Consider the following 20,567-nt stretch of genomic DNA (forward strand, 5'->3'; position numbering starts at 1 on the left):
ATTGAATATGTAAAAATAATTAAAAAGAAGAAAATATATACATTCAATTTTTATTATACATAGAAATATACAGAAAGATCTTAATTTAATTAAAAAAATTTAATTTTTTTTTAGAATTTTAACATGTTTAAAATAATAAATTTTAAAAGTTAATTTAATTTTAACATGTTTAAAATAATAAAATTTAAAAGTTAAAATATAAGAAGTATAAAATATTTCTAAGAAGCATAGACCAGAGATAGAACACATATAGAAATCGAGAGAAGACTAAATCTTAAAAGAAAATACAAGTTGTGACCGTTCGAGCAACTCTTAAAAGAAAGGTGGAGGGTCAAACGCGGGGGAAGGACCGGCGAAGGTATGCGAAAGGTGACTAATCATCGTCCTTGAACTCTTGTTGCAGCTTCGACGCAGGTGGTACTGACGGTACAGCAAAAGCCAGTTGCAACGAGCAGCGCGGCGACGACGGCCACAGGGTTACAAGTTGGTCTAGCGGGTGGACATCAGAGGCCAGTCAGTTTATCAGCCGGTACCACAATGGTATCACCCTCGCAACCAGCGACTTCTTTACATAGGGCGTCGACTGCTCCAGGCGCACCTTGTAATGCACGTATCACAGGACCTCAACCCGTTGATGTAAGTTAAAATTTTTTATAAAAAGAAAGAAAATCTTTTCATACATAATTAATAAATAGATTAAATAATGTTTTGATGTTTTTATAATATAATACCTAAATGAGACTTACTCTGATAATATATAATAATTTTGAAAAAACAAATATTTTAATATATTTTTTATATTTTTAATATATATTTTTTTAATTTATTAATTCTTACTTTTTATCATCTATTTGATTATCTAAAATGATATGATATATATATATATATATATATAATAAATAATTTAATGTATCATTATTATGTATGTATTTAAAATGTAGTAATTATATTTATTTTCTTTACTTGTTCTTTATTTAATATTAATATTCAATATTTGATTTTTAAAAGAAATAATATTTCTATATATTTTCTATATATTTAGGTTTTTTAGTTTTTTTTGAATAAAAACTATAATTGAAAAAAAAAATGTTAATTGTAAATATTAATGTAAATTTTTATTATAAATATGCTTCATTATAAATTTAATATACATTAGTAATTTAAATTTTTATAAATAAATATTAATTTTACATACATATATATATTTTTTTATCTGTTTTAGCATGAGAAAAAACGGCAAATGGAAACTCAACGCGTTCATACATTCCAGCTTATGTTGGAGAAAGAACAAAGTTATGTTGATAAGCTTCGTAGTGAACTTGCAAAAGCCAGCACTGGTAGTGGTAATGTTAATGTTGTATCACTACAAACAGAATTGGCGGGTGCCGAAAGAAGGGTGCGCACCATGCAGGAACAACTAGCTGCGATTACTACTAATGAACAGGTATGACATATTTTTCCTTTATAGCGTGCTTTAATAATATGCTCAAGTTATTTTGAAAATTTCTATTTATTGCACTAATATCCTGCATCAATTTTATATCAGTAAATTATAGTTGTTCATGCATATATTATATTATAAATATTATGTTATTATTCATAATCTTATTCATGAATATTTGAATTAGTTTTAATGCTATATTCATTAACATTTATATCCCTATATATTTTATTGTTGCCTTGCTTTTATGTCAGTGTTCGACAATTACAATTTATGCTGTTCAGTGTATTTAATAGTTGCTCAGCATGATATTATTGAAATGTTTTTATGAATAGAAAGCATAGTGATAAAAGTACGAATATAAGTTTTTTAATTTATTGCTAATTAATTCAATAACTTTTGATATGTATTAATTATTCACAGTATAAAAAATATAATTAAACAACAAAAGATGAAAAAAACCTATATTCTGCTTCTGTAAGTTATATGTACTTTTTTAAATTGTACAAATACAATTTTCATATAATATGTGCTTGCATTATGATTGAAATTTTCAAATGCAGTCATATAGGGATGTATTTAAGCTTTTGCTAACTTTATCTAACCAGCTTTTGTTGTGTCTTACAGCTTTGCTCGTTGGTAACAAACACCTCGTGTTCCCCGGGTTATTATTCACCCTTGAGTAGTTGCAGTGGTGATGTACCACCGCCTCTACCATCTCGTAAATCCTTGTCCATGCAAAGCCTGTCTCCGCCACCATTGCCTCCCAGACCTCCGCCTACTACAAATACGCACCACGTAGCCCAGTTGGAGCTGGAGCGTCAACTGTTGACTCATTTAACGCCCTCAACCACCAGTCATGGCATACCTAACTCTGTAAGTAGTCTAATCGCTAAGTCATTAAATAAATAATTTATATAAATGCATGGTAAAACGGAAGTATCACATAGTCGCGAAATGTATACTTCTACAAATAACTCTTATTCATTTATTGAACAATTATTTTTTTTATATTCTTATATATTTAAAGATGTTTTATCAATTTCATCAAATTTCTTATTTCATTTAATATATTTGATGATAATTATAATAAATGATAAATATCATATATATGCTACGTTAATATTTTATTATGCTTCATTTGCAAATATCTTTATTTTATAGCCAAAAATTCATGATAAATTTACATTTCAGAAGCTGTGTTTATTTACCGAAGTGTTGCTAGAATAATTTTAAGTAATTTCATTAAATAATGTTTTTTAAATATGTTTGTGATATGTATTGAATATATAGTTTATGTGATTTTATAAAAATGTATGTTCATGTAGTATGTATTTTTAAATATTTGTTTAATAATGTTATTTAATAAGCATATGTTTTATTTAAATTATTGTGATTGCAGTATTTTTAGCAATTCTTATATTATATATGTAAAATTAAGTATGTAATGAAAGTAGTATATTTTATTGTATTCTTGCATAATGAATTAAATACTTATTCCATTTTTTATATTTATTGCTGTTAATAAAATTTTATCTATTATTTAAGTATATATTTGATTTTCTTATAGCTTTCACAGGGTGCAAATTTGGGTTCCTCAAATTCACTTAATAAGCATCAACGAACAAAATCCAGTCCAGAACAACTGGGAACCACAACTATTTCTCCATCAGAAGCTAGTAGACGTTTAATAGCATCAGAATCAATGAATGATCTTTCTCCTCCAAGACATGTAAGGCATAGCGATATTGACATAGATGAATTACCTCATATCACTCCTCCAGGAACTCCACCTCCACCATATCCAGTTGCTAGTCCAGGAAATGATACTTCTGGTTCTACTATCAATGATGTAAGATTTTTATTATAGATAACATATTTAAATAATTTATTTAGTATTAGTTAATCATATATTTTCCTGTTTTAGACAATGTTAAATGAAAGTATTCCTGGATTGCCAACATTACAGCAGCCAATCATGTCAATGGAAGATGATGATATGAGTGATCAAGAAGTTGTGAGTTTTATATTCATATATTTCTTTTTGATTTTAAGTATAATAATTTATATGATTATTTCATTATGATTAATTGGCATTTTAGGGGCAATTAGAAGATCATGGTCCATTCAAATCTTTATCCCGATTATGGGGACATCATGCACATCTTGCTGTATTTATTAATTATGTTTTATCAAATAGTGATCCCTCCAGTCTGGTAAATATTGCATATATATATTAAGAACTTTTCTAAATATTTATTTTTATCATATAAATTTATTTAAAATGGTTTATATTATTTTAGTTGTTCTATTTAGTAACGGATCTGTACAAAGAAGGTAATGCAAAAGAAATGAGGAAATGGGCATATGAAATTCATTCTAGTTTTTTAGTACCTGGTGCAGTAAGTAATTTGATAAAAATATAATATGTATATCTTTTTATATGAGCAATATATATTTAATTCGAAATTATTTTTTGTATAATAATATATTTAATTCAAAATTATTTTTTATATAGCCTCTTCGTCTGCATAATGTAGACGAAAATGTAGCACATGAAATAGATGATGTTCTTTTGAAAGAATCTGATAAGGAAGAAATTCTACGAAAAGTATGTATTTCATTATACATGATATTTGTTTAATATAATATACATATATAAAATATTATATTTTTGTTAGATTTTTTGGAAAGCACGTACCCGCGCAAAAGAAGAATTAAATGAGCAACTAACAGATTTTCAACAAAAGAGAACTGCTGGATTAGGTACATTATTTGGTCCAAGTGATGCTCAATTGGATGAAAGTGCATCTGATAAAACACGAGAAACAAAAATTATAGAAACATACCTCTTACCTAAAATGGAGCCTTATTTGTAAGTTTATTTATAAAGAACTTTATTTATTATTTGTAGCATTTCAATAATGTTAGTTTCATTTTCATGTTATTTTATTTTTTAAATAATGTTTCAGAGAAGATATTGAAAAAGAACATGTAGATTTGCGACAATTTACAACAGCAGCTGGTCTGGCAACAATATTAACAAAAATTTTTCAAGTTCGACCATTATCGCTTGACCGAGTACCTACTTTTGTCGCAAAAGATAAGTCAAATCTCAAAGCGCGTTTACTTACGGGAAAAACAAGAAAAATATCAATCAGAGGTCATCATTTTGTAGCTCATCAATACTTCACTATTACCTATTGTAATCATTGTCAACTTATCATTGGCGGAATTGGACCTCAAGGATACTTATGTAGTGGTAGGTAAAGTTATATATTCATAGATTAAAAAATATAAATTTAATATAAACACATTATAGGCATGAATAGAATTTAAAAAATTTCTTCTTCCTATTACAGATTGTTCTCTAAGTGTTCATCGTCAATGTGTTCGTGTAGTAGAAGAAAATTGTCCAGGACCATTGGTTAGAAAAGAAAGAGGCAATGATCGTATAAGCAAATTGATGGAACGTATCAGACCTGAAAGAAAACCACCATCATCACATCATCATCACCATTCTCAAAATCACATGCTTCATGGTGAGTAATTTAGATGTAATATATTCTATATGTAATATCTTAAAATAGTTTTAAATATTTTTTAACACGAATTTCTAAAATAATTTTTTATTGTTGTTAATCTTTAAAAATTTAAATTTATAATATCGAATATAAATATTTAAACTAATTGTTAACTAATAACTTTTAAATTTGAAGAAAAAAAAATTTGTTTCAATATATATAAATATATATATAAAGAAACGAATATTATATTTTTTCTCAATTGTATGTATAAAAAATTTGTGAATCTCCAGGATTTGTGAACTATAAAAAACACTTAAGAATACTAACATCTTAAAAATTTTTTTTTTTTTAACATATGCATATATTATAAATAAAATTTATAAACATATTTTTCCTACATAATTTATTTTTTTAATATTTAATGTTACAGTTGATAAAATTAAAAGAAGTGAAGAAGACACTGGTGCATTGACAGATGGCGAAAATGGTAAGTAGTAATTTATTTTTAAACAATTAGGAATAATATTTTTAAATAAAATATTTTTATCCATTTTTTATTTTATATATCATATAATTAACACGTGAAAATTATAACTATACATATTATTATATTATTATAAATTTATTATTTATTATTTATGCAATTTTTATTAAATAATTCGTGTTGTATATAAAATATAAGCAATCATATGTTTCATATTTTAACACATTATAATTTTATAATTTCAAAGTTAAATTCACAAAAAATAAATTTTAATATTTTGTATCTCATAGTATAAAATTTATTATTTTTTAAATATATTCTGAAGTTATTTTAAAATTCTTAAATAAAACTATTGATAATTTTATAATTTATTAATTCATGGAAAATAAATAATAAATAATTTTTTTTTATATACGATAAAAATACATTCATATTAATCGGTTTATTTATTATACAACATGACAATTCATTAAACATTATTAATTGTAATATATTTTTCAAAACAAAATTTACTAATTTTATGCATGATTTATTAATTAAATTATTAATTAATAATAATTAAAATATTAATTAAATTATTAAATAATTTTAAATTGTAAGTATTTATTATTATTACTAAAACTTATATTTTATTATTTATATTAAAAATTGCATTATCTCAAAAAATTAATCAAATAGAAATCATCAAAAATAATATAATATTACAATATTAAAAAAACTTAAGTTATTCATTTATTCAAATTTTATTAGTCTGAAATCAATTTTCTCTTATTAATTTATGAGAATACAGCATAATTTCTTGAGTTTTCTTGATGCGACAATATTTATATCCATTTGCAATATTTTTTTATTATATTGTACTTTGTCATAACAACTCGCAATTACGCATGCTTGTATAACTATGTAAGTATAGTCGTATTTTTTTTTTTTTTTTTTTTCGTTATCCGTTATCTCAAAGTTTACTGTCTTCATTTCGATCGAAGCGTTCTGTGATGAACGTAGGTCACTTGTCAGCCATTGTTACAATTGTTTGTCTTGTTTGTTGGAAATATTTAATATTTGTTTTAAACCAATAGTGAATCGTATTCTTTTTAATACAAAAAATAATAAATCAAAGCTTTCATCAGTGGTGAAGAAAGTGTATACATCTGAGTAAAAATTAAAATTTAAAATATTGAAGAAAAGTTGCTTGTCACGGTTTTCAGTGGTTCTTTATCGACATCCTCTTTTCAGTCTTTTAAGCTATTAGTATGCTAATTTGATAAGACTTTGTTCGTAAAAATATGCATGTTTTGAAGAAATATATTCGTTACAAAAATATTGAGAATTTCATTTCAATTTGTAGTGGTTACATGCATTACGAATTTCATTGCAAATAATAATTAAATTATTTAAAATTAGAAATATTAATGAAGGATATTTTCACGTTCTTCGATATTTATTTCATTGTTTAAGTCGAAAGATTAACAGTGTCAATGTTGAAATACATAATCGATAATTTATGTGCTTGAAGCAGAGTGTAGGTGGTTTTTATCAAGCACTATTGTTACAATAATCGCGTTCTTCGATAAGGAAGTTTCGCAAAACGAGTGTGTTGGCTGTATGCTAATGAATTTATAAAAGAGAAGAGGAAGGAAGGAAGAATAGAGGAGAGGAAACCATGAAACAAACTTAGAATCTCACTTATATAGATATTTTACATAGATTCATATTCACAAGGTGTATTAATAATTTAATAACACATTTATTTAAATATAATGTAAATTTAAATATTTATATAATATAATTTCACTATTTTCTAATATAAAATTTCTTACGTGCATAAAAATTAATCGAGTTACATTATTGACATTCATTTGTTTTATATTATAACTTCATTATCTAACTTTAATTTTTAGAAATTTTATAATATACTTCAAAATTTTTTAATACTTCAGAAACTTTTTACACGTATAATATTGTTAGCGCAATCTAATTTTTTTTTTACATTAAACACGTGAATTTTACAAAAATTTCACAAAAATCAACGAGCACGCATATTAAAACGTTTGAAAAAAAAGATTTAACAAAATCATCAAGAATTCCTCGATAATTATTCTCCTCGTCAGAATTTCTACGCTCATCGAAGCAACGTAGACAAACAGAAGAAACTAAGAATCTGACACCTCCTCGTGTTGCAAGGGGAGAGCTACCCTTTAAGAATGACTTTAAGTACATCAATATCTTGAACGCGAAGATCGTCCTTGATGTTCCCCGAGGGTTAAATCGGAGGGCCTTCGAAAATCAGAATCACACGCACACCGCATACATTTGTGAATACACGAACGCGGTTGAACGTGGTTGTGAAACGAGCGGAGGATCGTTCTGGTGGGGTTCTAACCGGAAACCAACGCCAGTCTCCGCGGAAAAGAAGCGAGCGCGGTTTCGAGGGAAATTAGTGTCGGCTCGGTTGTTGCCGCGAGAAGTATAGAAATACCGTGTCGATTATTATTTTCTCGGTGGTGAAACATCGAGGTGTGCACATGGTCGAGGTGCAACAGTTGCGTGATCCCTTGGAGGGGGAACCAGACTGCAACCCTTACCCAACGACCACTAACCCCTCACCCCTGATCTCCGGGTTTGCTAGCTTCAGGCTTTCCTCGGAGAGATGCAGGAACAGATTCAATCGGAAGCTGAAGGGTGACGGTAAAGACCGCGTGAATATCTAATAATCTGCTTGGATCGAAGAAGCTCCTGTAAACGCGTTTTATTTCAAAATGGTTTAGACGATTTTTTTTTATTTTTTTTTTATTTTTGGGGCAGTCATGTGATACTAGTAGTTAAATAGTTCTCATCGAATATTCGTTATCGTAGTTTTCATATCGCGTTATCGCAACGTTTATGGAGAAATACGAAGATAGTTGAAACAACCAATTATGCTTAAGAAATTTGTATAACGTTGTGTATTCTTATGTATTAATTGTTTGCGAAGATAAAAGATAAAGATAAATTAATTTTGGAATGGAAAATTCTTCAAGTTTGAATAATTTAATCCAATGGTAAATGAAAATAAGCTTGTGCTTTACTTTATGATTTGTAAAAATGAAGCGATAGAAAAATATTACGAGAAATTTTCAGAATGAAATAATTAAATTAAATTTTGCTTGATTTTTTTCTTTTTTATTATTATTAAATACGAATGGAGATTCTTCGAATTTCAAATAGATTATAAATGTTCGATCGTGGGAAACGGTAGAAAAAAATGTATCTATCGGATTAGGTTCAACTGTGGTGCTCGAGAAAGTCAGCAAGGATAAAATTGCGAAGAAAACGAAACTGAAGACGATCAAACAGAGAACTTGTGTGCCACACATGAGCAAAGCCGCCGTCAAAGTTTGGGAGACTTTTGCCGCTGTGAGAAAGACACGCGAATCAAACGACATCATAGAGACAGCTTTGATAGTCGGTTTAGATCGTCTCAATGTATCGACGTGTTGTGAAAATTTGAACGACAGTGCATTCTATGATGAGATTAATGCTTCGAGCAAATCTGAAAATACCGGTACGAAGGAAGTTAGTGGCGTAGAAAAAGAGACAGGTTTGTTTTTAACAATTCTCTTATTTCTCTATTTGATAAACGAAATGATACAGAGATAATATTACATTTCATACTGTTTAATCCTATAAAAATATAGAACTTTGATTTGCATCTTGAAAGATTAAAAATAATTTCGAAATCAATAATTTCGTTAGATCTTATGTCTATTACAAGTTTGAGTAATAATATTTTTGAGAGAATACGATTTCTTAGATTACGTGTCAATCTTTAAAATTTCTTTAAAATCAAATTTTAAAAGTTTTGGCTGATAGGACATTGATAAACTCTGATTGATCGAATTTTTATTAGTAACGTCAAAAGTTTCGAACTTTCTTCAGATGCTTCTCCTGTATGAAAGAAAGTTTCGATAGAATGACAGAAAAAAAATTGAATTTGCGAAGATTTGACAAGCGAATGGAAATGCCTTGCCGCCAGTGTTATATTTTGCCAGATATATTCATAAATTTTCGTTACATCTATATAATTATATGGCGTCTCTTCGTACAGTTTATTGATGATCATTCTCTTTGCATCGTTGGCGTTCGTCCGACAGATATCTCATAAACAGAATCTTGCGACTATACAAATAGTACATGTCTAGATAAAATTAGATCAGGATGTACTGGAAATTGCACGTGTCTATATAGATGAATTGTAAGTTGTGTTCCGTCGTGTTTTTTCTTTTTAGGAATCTTTTGCATTATGGAAATATATTTTAAATTTTAAATTCTCTTTTTTCACTTATAAAACTTTTTGGTCCTGTATCGATATAATACAGTGATAAAATATATAAAAATCCTCCAATGAATGTTATTAACATTCATTGTTTTATTTTAAATATTAAATCATAATATTTTTAATTAAATGCACGAGATAAAATCCCCTCTCTCTCTCTCTCTCTCTCTCTCTCTCTCTCTCTCTCTCTCTCTCTCTCTCTCTCTCTCTCTCTTTCTTTTTTTTTTCCTTTCCATTCGTATATTAAGATATAGATTTTAAAGTACCACAGAAAAATAGAATAAAGAGAAGGATTATATCGAAAAAGTTTTTCCAATAATTCAATCGTCGGGCTTTCTTTTCTGGCTAGGTAACTTTATTTGACGAATGATGGTTGTCGTTGCTGTAACTATATGCCAAGTATGCATTGGAACGAAAGGAAGGAAAATAAGATAGATCTCGCGCGGCACGAGCGCAGACGGCAACGACAACGACAACGAAGAAGAAAACGGGAAGGAGGGGCCCACAAAACGGTTTCCGGCCTCTGCGACACGCGCCTACATCGCCCTATCTAAAAATACTCGAGACTTTAGGCTTTTCCTTCGTTGCATCCCCTCAGCATACCTACCCCTGCTGATCTATAACTATCTGTCTGCTTACGGGGTTCAAGAGCACCAACTTTTTACGATGGTATTTTTAGGTGTTACGAACTTCATTGGATATTTATTCAGCCATTTAAGTTTTCCCCCAGTTAGTGAAATGCTGACATTCGTGGCCTTTGATGATATCACTGACAGTTTCGCTCCAATTTATCTACTCTGCTGATCGAATTTTTAAATTTTGTCCAATCAACCGTGATTAATTCATGATATTAATATCGGCCTGTTAAATTCATTCCTTCTCGTTGATTTAAGAAAGATTGATAAAAAAAAAAAAAGTGTGACAGTAATCGGCTGAATTTATATTGTCGGATGTTAATTTAGCAAGTGATAGCCTTTTAGCCCCTACAGCTGTTGGCAAAACAATTTACTTATTATCGAATAATCGGTTATTTTTCTTCGCACAACCGAATGGTCGCGAAATTTTCTTCGATCAATTTCAAATTGACAATCACGGATAAATAACATCGTCGTGTAATATATATTCGTCGTAAAAATATTAATTTTGCCAATTTAATTTATTTTTTTCGTTGTTAAAAGACGTAAGAATATAATTTCTTTGATAGATTTACGACCTATTTTTGACGTAATAAATCGATTTTGATTTGTGCGTTTGCTTAGCTTGAGATTAAATATTACTACCCTCTCTGCACACACTCTCATGATCTGCTTTTACCCCGAGCCGCATTCCTTACCTGATAAGCCTCCACATAAGACTGGATAGTTGGAGAAATGCCAGACATCGTGGCCCGTGTTAATTCGATGCCCGCTCGCATCAAATAGTTAAATCGAAATATTCGTTTCATTTCCATTATCATTGCGATAGGCTAGCTCTTTCATATTATTAACGTGTGATTTTTAAATAAAATTTATATATTTTTATTGGATATATCTTGTAATTATAATTATTTTATAATTTATGATTAAAGCGAAGAAGAATTTTCTTGTTTAATTTTCATAATTACATATAATTTTATAACTTCCAATAGAAATAAAAAAAAATATCATAATTATTTTTAGCATTAAGATTTAGTAATTAATATTAGCAGTAAATTTTTACCATTTTTTGTGTCAAATTCCAATATTTTTATATCATTAGAAGTTTCGTTTCTCTGTTTATAAAAATTATAACTTGTTTTTGAATCCTTTTTGAAAATATTTTTTTCATTATTTTTAACGTGGAATTCTACCTTTTATTTTAAGATTGTAGTATATCGGTAACACGTCGTTCGTATATTTGTTGGAATTCGTTTACATTTTCCAAACCACTCTTTATAAATTTCATGCATTTCTAAAGAACATTCTGACCAAGGAGGGAAAGTAAGCAAAAGTATAATATCGAAAATCGATAGGTTCGCTTGTAACACACCTGTGATAGCCTTTTTGTAAAGCATTCGTGCGAATCAAAATAATTTAACTGCACTATGTCAGATTTTATTACGGTAATTTTTTTTTTTTTTTTTTTTTTTTATATATACTTTGTTAGAGTCTTTCATTTCTTAACAAAAATGGAATAATAATAAATCCACATTGAAAGTAATGTTCAATTCTTCTAATCTCTATATCGAAATTTTATTGAAACCTTTAAAATTTTAGTATTCCACAAATGTAATGTAAAATAAATTGTCGATATTCTGAAAATTATATAGAAAAAATTTTAAATAATATAAAAGACAGGAAAAAAGAAAAATATAATTAATTCTATATAATAATAATATAATTATTATTCTATACGTGGTACTCAAATTATCATATCTTAATTTTCATTTGTTCCTATAAAAGTTAACCATATGTTAATATTTACTAGCAATTAATGAAGAGTGTATGTATTGAAACAATAACTGAATGTATTAATTTGTTTCGTGTTTTCAGGAGAACATCGCGGGGGCGTCATAGCCGGAAACGCGCGTAGTAGTAGCGAAAGAGGACGCATTTCCGCTTACAGCGGAGTCTCCGATCACGCCGATAGTATGGACAATCCTTCCTCGCGGGAAGATATTTCAGAAATGTATGTTTTTCGTATTTGCATGAAATCGCTAAGAGGAATATTTTTTTTTTTTTTTTTAATCACTTCGACGACCCTTTTTTTTAATCGTAGTAGAAACATACGCATCTTGTAAGAGTTTTTTTTGTATCAAATTCTTATTTTCTTCTTTATTTTTATATATTATGTTGTGTTTTATCACAGCAATTTTTTTTATCTTGATGATTATTTCGTATTTTTTTTATTTATTTCTCACATTGAGAAAAGATTGGTTTAATTTAATACACATTTATCACGATTAAAAAAATTATTCCACTATGAACGTCATATCTTTTTTTCGAAGTGTGATTTGATATTTATTGTTGTAACGCGTTGTTTTCATTTCATTCATTCGCAGTTGCTTAGCTGATTTCTGTTATAGATATTAATTTACGCTTTATTAATTACGATTACTTAGGGTGCAGCAAAATATTTCCAGTAAGCCAAAGACGTCAAACATAAACAGGTCTGAAAGTTACAAGGAGCGGATACATCACAAGGTAAGAATTCTAAAAATTTCTATTCCAAAATTTCTCTAGCGTAACATGTAAACTGATGATTCAACGAACGAATTAAAATTTCGAGACACGCGAGGTATCGGTCGAGTTTCGCGAAATTTATTTTTAAATAAATTTCAATGAAACGAGGTTTCATGTAGGATAACTTAATTTAGCATTCACTATAGTATGCATCTTTTAGTATCACTGTAACTGTTTTCATTGCAGCGACAACTACGAGAGAAGAGAAAGACCAGCGACCCAAATCTCTCTAAAACGAAGTGAGTAGATATTTTATTTGATATATGCATGATAATTGATAAGTATGTATAGTTATATAAACTGTTGTAAGTTTCCTATATGTACGGAGATATAAAAATATTGTTATCAAGAAAAAATAGCTTATGATTTTCAAAAGTGAGGAAATTTTTATTTTTTCTTATTTATTTTAATTAATCAATCAATCAATCAATCAATCAATCAATCAATAGCTAATAAAATATTATTCTAAGCTTTAATTTTTCATTATTGATAAAGCGTAGATACGACTTATTTTAAAAAATTCAGTAAACAAATTTTTTTAACGGAATACATTCACACTCTTATGTCGATGCGAAATAATAAACTATTTTTCAAACTGTTTTCAACTGCTCTGTCAAACTGTCACTGCTTCTATATTACGCAATTGTATAATTGCCAAAATAGAAACGTTACGAAGATCGGCACTATTTTCAAACGAATTTGGATTTCACATTGATGCCTACATATTGCGATGAATAATTGCCGAAAAATATGGGTTCGGTGTATACAAGATTTCATTTCGCAAAAACTATTTATAAATTCATGAAGCGATAGTTTTGATTAATTGCATTATAATGAATTCCTTTTTCTTGAATTCTATTATAGATTTATTAAGTGTATCGTAATTTTTAATCTGTTATTTAAAAATATTAAGAAATATTTTTCAATATTTTTGAAATAACAATATTAAGATATTAATAATATAATTTACAATTTTAAATAATAGAATGAAATTCAATAATATTATTAGAATTGGATTGTTAAAAATTTGTTTTAAATATTTTTAAAACTAACTCTAAGACTTTTAAGACTTTTTAAATTAACTTTTAATCTTTATGCCAAAATTCAGATTCAATGATCATAAAAGAAAGGTTGTTTACCTGTATATTTTGATATGTTTTTTAATACTTTTTCACTATATTGTAATTATATTAAAACTGATCCATTTATTAAAATACTATATAACACTATCATACAATCCACATCTCGTACAATAAAAAATAAAACCACCAGTAGTTTCTTTTATATCACTTTATTCTAACTAATTTCTAATCATCTTCAAGATCGCTCTTTCGAACAAAAAATCTCAAAAACGTTCAAATCCCTCGAAAAATTAATATTAAAATTCGATTTTATTGATAAATCCATCTTCTTCTCCTTCGATTCGCTCACTGTGTGTATCAGATACATATTCGACCAACTTGCAATTGCTACAACCGATCCCGCCGCGGTTCAAGAGATCAGCTGGAACGTCTATTCCCGGCATTTCATTCCTCGGTCCTGGAATTTTTCCGACACACCGTGTATAGATTTTTGGCAGGGTCCTACGCTTCTTAACCGGTGACTTTTCGCTTCTTGACGCTCTAGATCCCCGTCCACGTGCAAACGGCGCAGACTCGACTCGTTCCTCTTCCTCTGGCAAAGGTGTGTATGCCAGCCAGAAGGCCTTCAGTCTGACGTTAAACGTTCAATTCCGCGGATGGATATTGCGTCGCTTCGACAGTACGAAACACCCACGCGTTCACCCGAAACACATCGAACAACTATCCGACCTTCTCGTTTCGCGATTTCCTCCTGTTGACGCCGCCACGACTTCCGGTTGGGTCGATCGCTCGTGCTCTCCGCGAAGAACCGGCATTTCAAGCGTGTCAGCGTGTCGATCTCGATCCTCGTGTCTATCGATCGAGGATTCGCCTCTTTTATGCGGGACGAATTTCCAATTTTCCATATCCTTAACTCGTGACGAAGAAGAAGTGGTTACGACGATTTCGTTAACATCATTTGTTACAATTGTTGGCGATTAATGGGAATTATGATCGCTTTAATTGGAAGTTTAGTCGACACTAATTAAACAATATCAACCACTGACATTGGAATATTGGAGGGAACGAGAAAAGGTTTTTCATTAATTGGAGAATAAACACGGATGATTGTGAAACGTTGGCAATATTTAAATATACAGAGGAATTTATATAATTTTGTAATATTATGGGTTTCGCTGCAGGTCTTTTGTCAAACTTATTCGTTTAGAATATCAGATTTGTTATTCTAAATAGTATAATTTAAGAATAAATGGAAAAGTTAATTGGTAAACTGAAAGATAAAAAAAAGTTTTTTTCATAGAAAATTTTAAAACTTTTATTAAAATATAATTTCAACAAGAAGATAATGATTAAATATAGAGAATTAAAATTCATTTTCCGGTGATTTCAATGCCTTTTGTTCGGACAATGAATATTGAAATCTTTTAAACGATTAGTTCTAAATTTATCGTTATGTGATAAGTTTATCGTATGTTTATTGTGTTATAAAGAAGTGAAAATTGAATTTATGTTTAACTTTCAGATGATTAAATTTAAAAAATGAAACATGCATGGTCATAATTGTAGAGAGTATTAATTCGATGAACTAAAAATATGTAAATTAACAAAATTATAAAAAGGAAGCTGAAATTATTTGTATTCTGCGCATCTGGATATCACTCGTTTTAACTATGCATAATATTATGTCACTTGCTCGATACACATTATATTTTAAATTTTTCAATCGTAATTTCAATAATATTGAAACATTTACAAAAAATTAAATTTTTGAAGTATCTATAAATAAAGTATAATATTATAAGAGAAATAATCAGTTTAAAAATTTAAAAAATTTTATTATAGATTAATTAAAATTGCAATATTAAAATATAGGAATAAATTATACCAACTTTTCACAATCATTTATAAATAAAATAGAATTTATTTTGCATTATCATATTAAATGTATATTAATAATTCATCGAATTCGTTCATTTTATCATATTGTCTTCATTTTTAATCTTAAATTTTTAAAATCTATTATTTTCTAACGATAGTTTCATTGAAATTATTATCTTATAATTAGTTGGACTTTTTTTCTTTCCACGTTCGTTTATTCAGAATAGAAATCTATTCGTTCCACCTTTTGCAAAAAAGCAATTTGAACGAGTTAAATTGTTTGTCACGGGTTATTCGACAACTATCAACTATCTGTGAATAAGAATAGGTACACACGAGCGATATAGTCATTGTAATCTCACATCAGTGACGCTACATCAATGAATGTGATAATGCGTTTAAGAGTAGATGCATTTTAATTTATTCATAAATAAAAATAAATGTATATAAACAGTGGAAAATTTTTATATATCTATACTATATTTAATACATTTAAATATATATAAATTATTTTTATCATTAATTATGTATTATTATAACTATTTAATATTTAATGTATTATTTGTATAGAAAATATAAAATGATTGAAATCGTTTGTAATCATCTAATAACTTAGACCAATTTTGAATTGTAATTAAATTCTTGTTTTTTTTTAGAATTTTTAAATTTATGTAGTTTGGATGATGATGAAACATTATAAACATGTTTTTTTGATTGATAAAAGTTTCATTTTGATATCTATTATGTGTTATTAATAGCAGGATTGACGATGGATTATCAGAGTGGTTAATGATGATCAACGAAAATAAATCTTTCATGATTTTTTTCTAAAGATATTCCACAGATCAAAATACAGATCAAAATATTTGGAATTTACCATTTTTAAACATCTTAGTCAAACTTTTTTTATATTAGATTTAAGATTTATTTCTTCAAAATTATTTTTCCATCAACAAAAAAATATTTTAAAGAAAATAACAGAAGAACTGTGTTCATTCTTTCATCGGTATTCGGCTTTCATCGACGAATTTCTTCGGGAAAAAAATGTTCAATATTTAAATTATGCATGCCAATAATACCATCAATATTTCGTTGATTTATAATTCTTCAATTTAGCAATTGGCAGAGAACAAAAATCTAATTGTTACTTTTGTCCCAATTATTACTTTAATTATTCTTAAATAAAATAACATATAAACAAATACAAAATATTGCAAAATATTTTTCGAAGAATTATATTTATAGAATGATTGAAATAAAATTTTATCGGAATGTGATATTTATTATGCAGAAATATGAGTGATTATAAATAATATAAACGAAAATAGAAACTTTCACATTGATTCAAAATTGCAACGACAGTATCTCTCGTGAACGATAGTCTTCCAATACTAATAAAGTCGGTAACAATTTTCAGCAAAAAGATGGAAGAATGACTAATGCTTTGAATTTGAATCCAATGAATCAGAGATTGATCTCGTAACGAATGATACTTACAAATCTTGTTAATCTCCTTGAATGTATTTTTAATTTTTCTTTTCTTTGTTTCTTTTTTTATTCCATTTCTTTTTTTAAATTATACGGGATTATTGACCTCATTGAGAAACTGCAAAGTTCATTTTTACTCGATGAAGCATGAAACTGCATTGTGACTCTTTAAGCCCGGGGTTCGATAAATAAATAACCCGTGGTGGTAACTTCGTCATTGTCGTGCGTTTATTTCTGGAGAAACGTGAACGATAGTAATTTCGTGATATCATTAATAAGCTGCGGCATGTATTCGTTCTTCTTGATAAAAATACACGTGTAGCAAGATTCGCGGCTAATGTATTGGTGATTTAATGATCTCGAGCTTGAGAGACGTAAAACACCATGTAAGCACGCGTTGGGAATAAGAAATGTTATAAATCTCTATCTCTCTCTCTCTCTCTCTCTCTTTCTCTCGAGAAGACGAAAGTCTTTTTATTTCTCTTCCCATAATTTTTAAAAGAGGAATCGTACTCTAACTTTTATTTTTCGTTTTTAGATCATCGGTCAGTGTCCTTTCTTCTTAAACGATAAAATGTTGAAATTTAATTGAATTCTCGCTAGTATAAAAATTATGACGAATATTCTGTGGATTTATGGCAGTAAAATTGTACTCAAAGTCATTAGATTAAATGTTTGCAAGAATTTATATATCGTGAATGAACAATTTTTTTTTTTTATTATATGTGTAATAATTCCAAATGATGTGATCCTTCACGATCAATTTTTCCTTTTTTTTTTTTATTTTTTAATCAAATTAAATATGAACAGCAATTCAATGAAAAATTTAAAGAATTTTGATCAATTTTGTTGTTGAAATAATAGTTGAAGATGATTCGACAATATTCGTTCAAGTGCTAAATTAGAAACAAATGATCCTTTTATAATTGTTCGATAGAACATGAAGACGAATGCATTCAATCTTAATTTTATCGTAGTATATTATGGTTAATTGCTTTTTTACGATTTTTTCTTTCGCCAACAATCTTTTTTTTATTATATCTTTTTTTTATTATAGCTTTTTTTGTTCTTCATCGATTTTTTTTTATGGAAACATTTAATTGTATTCAAGTCGAATATATCGTAAATTTTTTTTTTCCTATTATGATTATTTATACCAAATATGATGCTAAAAAATTTGATATTTATTAGTTACAAAAAAAGTGACAATTTTATTGCACTTTTTATATGAAATTATATAAACTTTATATTTCTTCTCAAAATTTTATCTATCTTCTTTTAAAAAAGAAAAATTTATTCATTTAATGATGCACGATGAATCGATTTGAGGGCAATTAATTCATTAAAAATTATCTTAACAGGAAGGCTATTCGCATAATGGAAGGTTTAGATTTCTGGGAATAAATGTGCGATCTACGTTCATCGCAATTAAAATCAATCGACAACGATTAGAAAATATACTTGGCATTGACAAATTTTCTTATCTCCCTGCCCAAAATAATTTTGAACTTAAAAATTCTATATATTTCATATTTTGTTTTGCATTATTTCAAAGAATTTCGTATATATTTTTTCGTATAAAATATATTAATTTTAATCATTGAAATTTTTATCTTAAATTATTATAATAAATATTAATTTATAATAATATTATAATATATAATAATATATAATAAAATTTCTTAAGCAATTATAATCTCATAGTTTTTATTTTGATTAAGAAAAAAAAATAGAAATGGAGGAAATTATATATTTTGCATATATGGAAAGTTATTATTTCTAAAGGGTTAAAGATAAATGCAACGTAATAGAGAATTTATTCCCTTTACGCCACGTGTACATTTTTAGTGTAATCGTTAATACCTCACTGCTATTAGTACGATTCGCATGAATTAGCCGGCTAATGCATCTGGTTTTAAAAAGATCGATGCACGTAAATGGGGAGGAAAAAGAAACCGATCCGTTTTGTATCGATCTGGTTTGTAGTACGTGTACACGGGTGTAAACGGGGATCAAAGCGATATCAGGCTACAGATAGATGTCTTGCCCTTTATTTTTGAAGCAATCGATACTTTCGAATCAATACACCGGCCATAGGCTCAGCTTCTTTTGCAGCCTCCTTGTCGTTGGCCAATTCTATACACGTGTCAATTTTTCGTATATTTTATAAAAATTTGTTTAATAATTCTTGATACCTATTTACAAATTTTATTTAATGTTATATTTCAAAGAATATTGCCGAATCATTTTAGAATAAAATTCTCTGTGATGAAATTTCATCTATAATAGAATGTTAATATAACATTATGAACCAATAATGAAGAAAAACTTATTTAGTTAAAAAATCTAAATCTAATTCGTAAAAATTTGTCATGTTGACGGAGAAGTCCAGTTTCGTGAATCTGTTTGTAGAAAATTTCATTGAGCAAACGTTTGTTAAAGGAGGTGTCAGCGAACGAGACAAAGAAGTACGTCGATTTTTTTACTCTTCAGAGGAAGAATACAGGTATCATTGATGGCTACGTACAACTGTATGCACAAGGCAGTGTATCAGCCGCAAGTCGATGTCTCTTCTATATCTAAAGGGTTGATTAAAGTGATGAAGGAGCGGCTTCGATAAGGTTTAGCTTGATCGACATCGATTAAATTCTCGTTTATAGTTAGAACTTTGCTGGACGCATTATTTCAAATAAATAAGAGAAAAATCTTGAAAATCCGGTGAAAATTGTTATTGAATTATTGAAAAGAGATTTGAATCATTATAAAATCTAATATCAATTTCGTCTCGAAATTTATTAACGAATCATTAACAATGATTTTCAATTTTTAAATTACACTTTTAAACAATTTTTATTTAAAATTCAAGAAAAAAAGGGAATAAATTGGGAAAATAAATAAATTTCATAAATGGATTGCTAGAAAAATATTAAAATTATTATATTAAAACAATTCTACTTGTTTAAAGGTTACTCGTTCTTTCTCACAGAAATAGGCGACTATGTTAGTACGTTGGCATTTTAGCTAACATTGTCACAATTATTATTTCGTTTGCACCCTTTCCATCAAGATTCAGAACGATTATATAAAAAGGCACCAGAATAGAATTATTACCTTTCTATAAATATATTAATACATTTCACATTGCTCCAGAATTT

The 20,567-nt window shown here is 28.0% G+C and overlaps 1 protein-coding gene across 7 annotated transcripts in view; it reads left to right on the plus strand.

The window, feature by feature from the left end:
- RhoGEF2 (Rho guanine nucleotide exchange factor 2) overlaps nt 1-20,567 on the plus strand; it is a 32,471-nt gene that overhangs the window by 5,595 nt on the left and 6,309 nt on the right. For 4 of the 7 annotated variants that reach the window (XR_001113234.3, XM_012495660.3, XM_012495661.3 and 1 more), the window contains 15 exons: nt 404-636; nt 1,223-1,444; nt 2,069-2,317; nt 3,012-3,293; nt 3,369-3,458; nt 3,544-3,657; nt 3,745-3,843; nt 3,960-4,052; nt 4,123-4,316; nt 4,414-4,703; nt 4,804-4,983; nt 5,399-5,455; nt 12,275-12,410; nt 12,844-12,925; nt 13,151-13,203. Coding sequence is in view for 6 of the 7 variants with exons in the window: in XM_012495660.3 (XP_012351114.1) it covers nt 404-636; nt 1,223-1,444; nt 2,069-2,317; nt 3,012-3,293; nt 3,369-3,458; nt 3,544-3,657; nt 3,745-3,843; nt 3,960-4,052; nt 4,123-4,316; nt 4,414-4,703; nt 4,804-4,983; nt 5,399-5,455; nt 12,275-12,410; nt 12,844-12,925; nt 13,151-13,203 (2,374 nt within the window). In the remaining variant the exon portion in view is untranslated. Of the gene's footprint in view, nt 1-403; nt 637-1,222; nt 1,445-2,068; nt 2,318-3,011; nt 3,294-3,368; nt 3,459-3,543; nt 3,658-3,744; nt 3,844-3,959; nt 4,053-4,122; nt 4,317-4,413; nt 4,704-4,803; nt 4,984-5,398; nt 5,456-7,950; nt 8,138-8,711; nt 9,030-12,274; nt 12,411-12,843; nt 12,926-13,150; nt 13,204-20,567 lie in introns of all 7 variants that reach the window. The other 3 variants (XM_012495664.3, XM_086915265.1, XM_086915266.1) reach the window with 2 other exon arrangements.

The sequence above is a fragment of the Apis florea genome, unplaced genomic scaffold (assembly GCF_048593485.1).
Source record: "Apis florea isolate Af1SG1 unplaced genomic scaffold, ASM4859348v1 contig_3772_pilon, whole genome shotgun sequence".
Classification (NCBI taxonomy): Eukaryota; Metazoa; Arthropoda; class Insecta; order Hymenoptera; family Apidae; genus Apis; species Apis florea.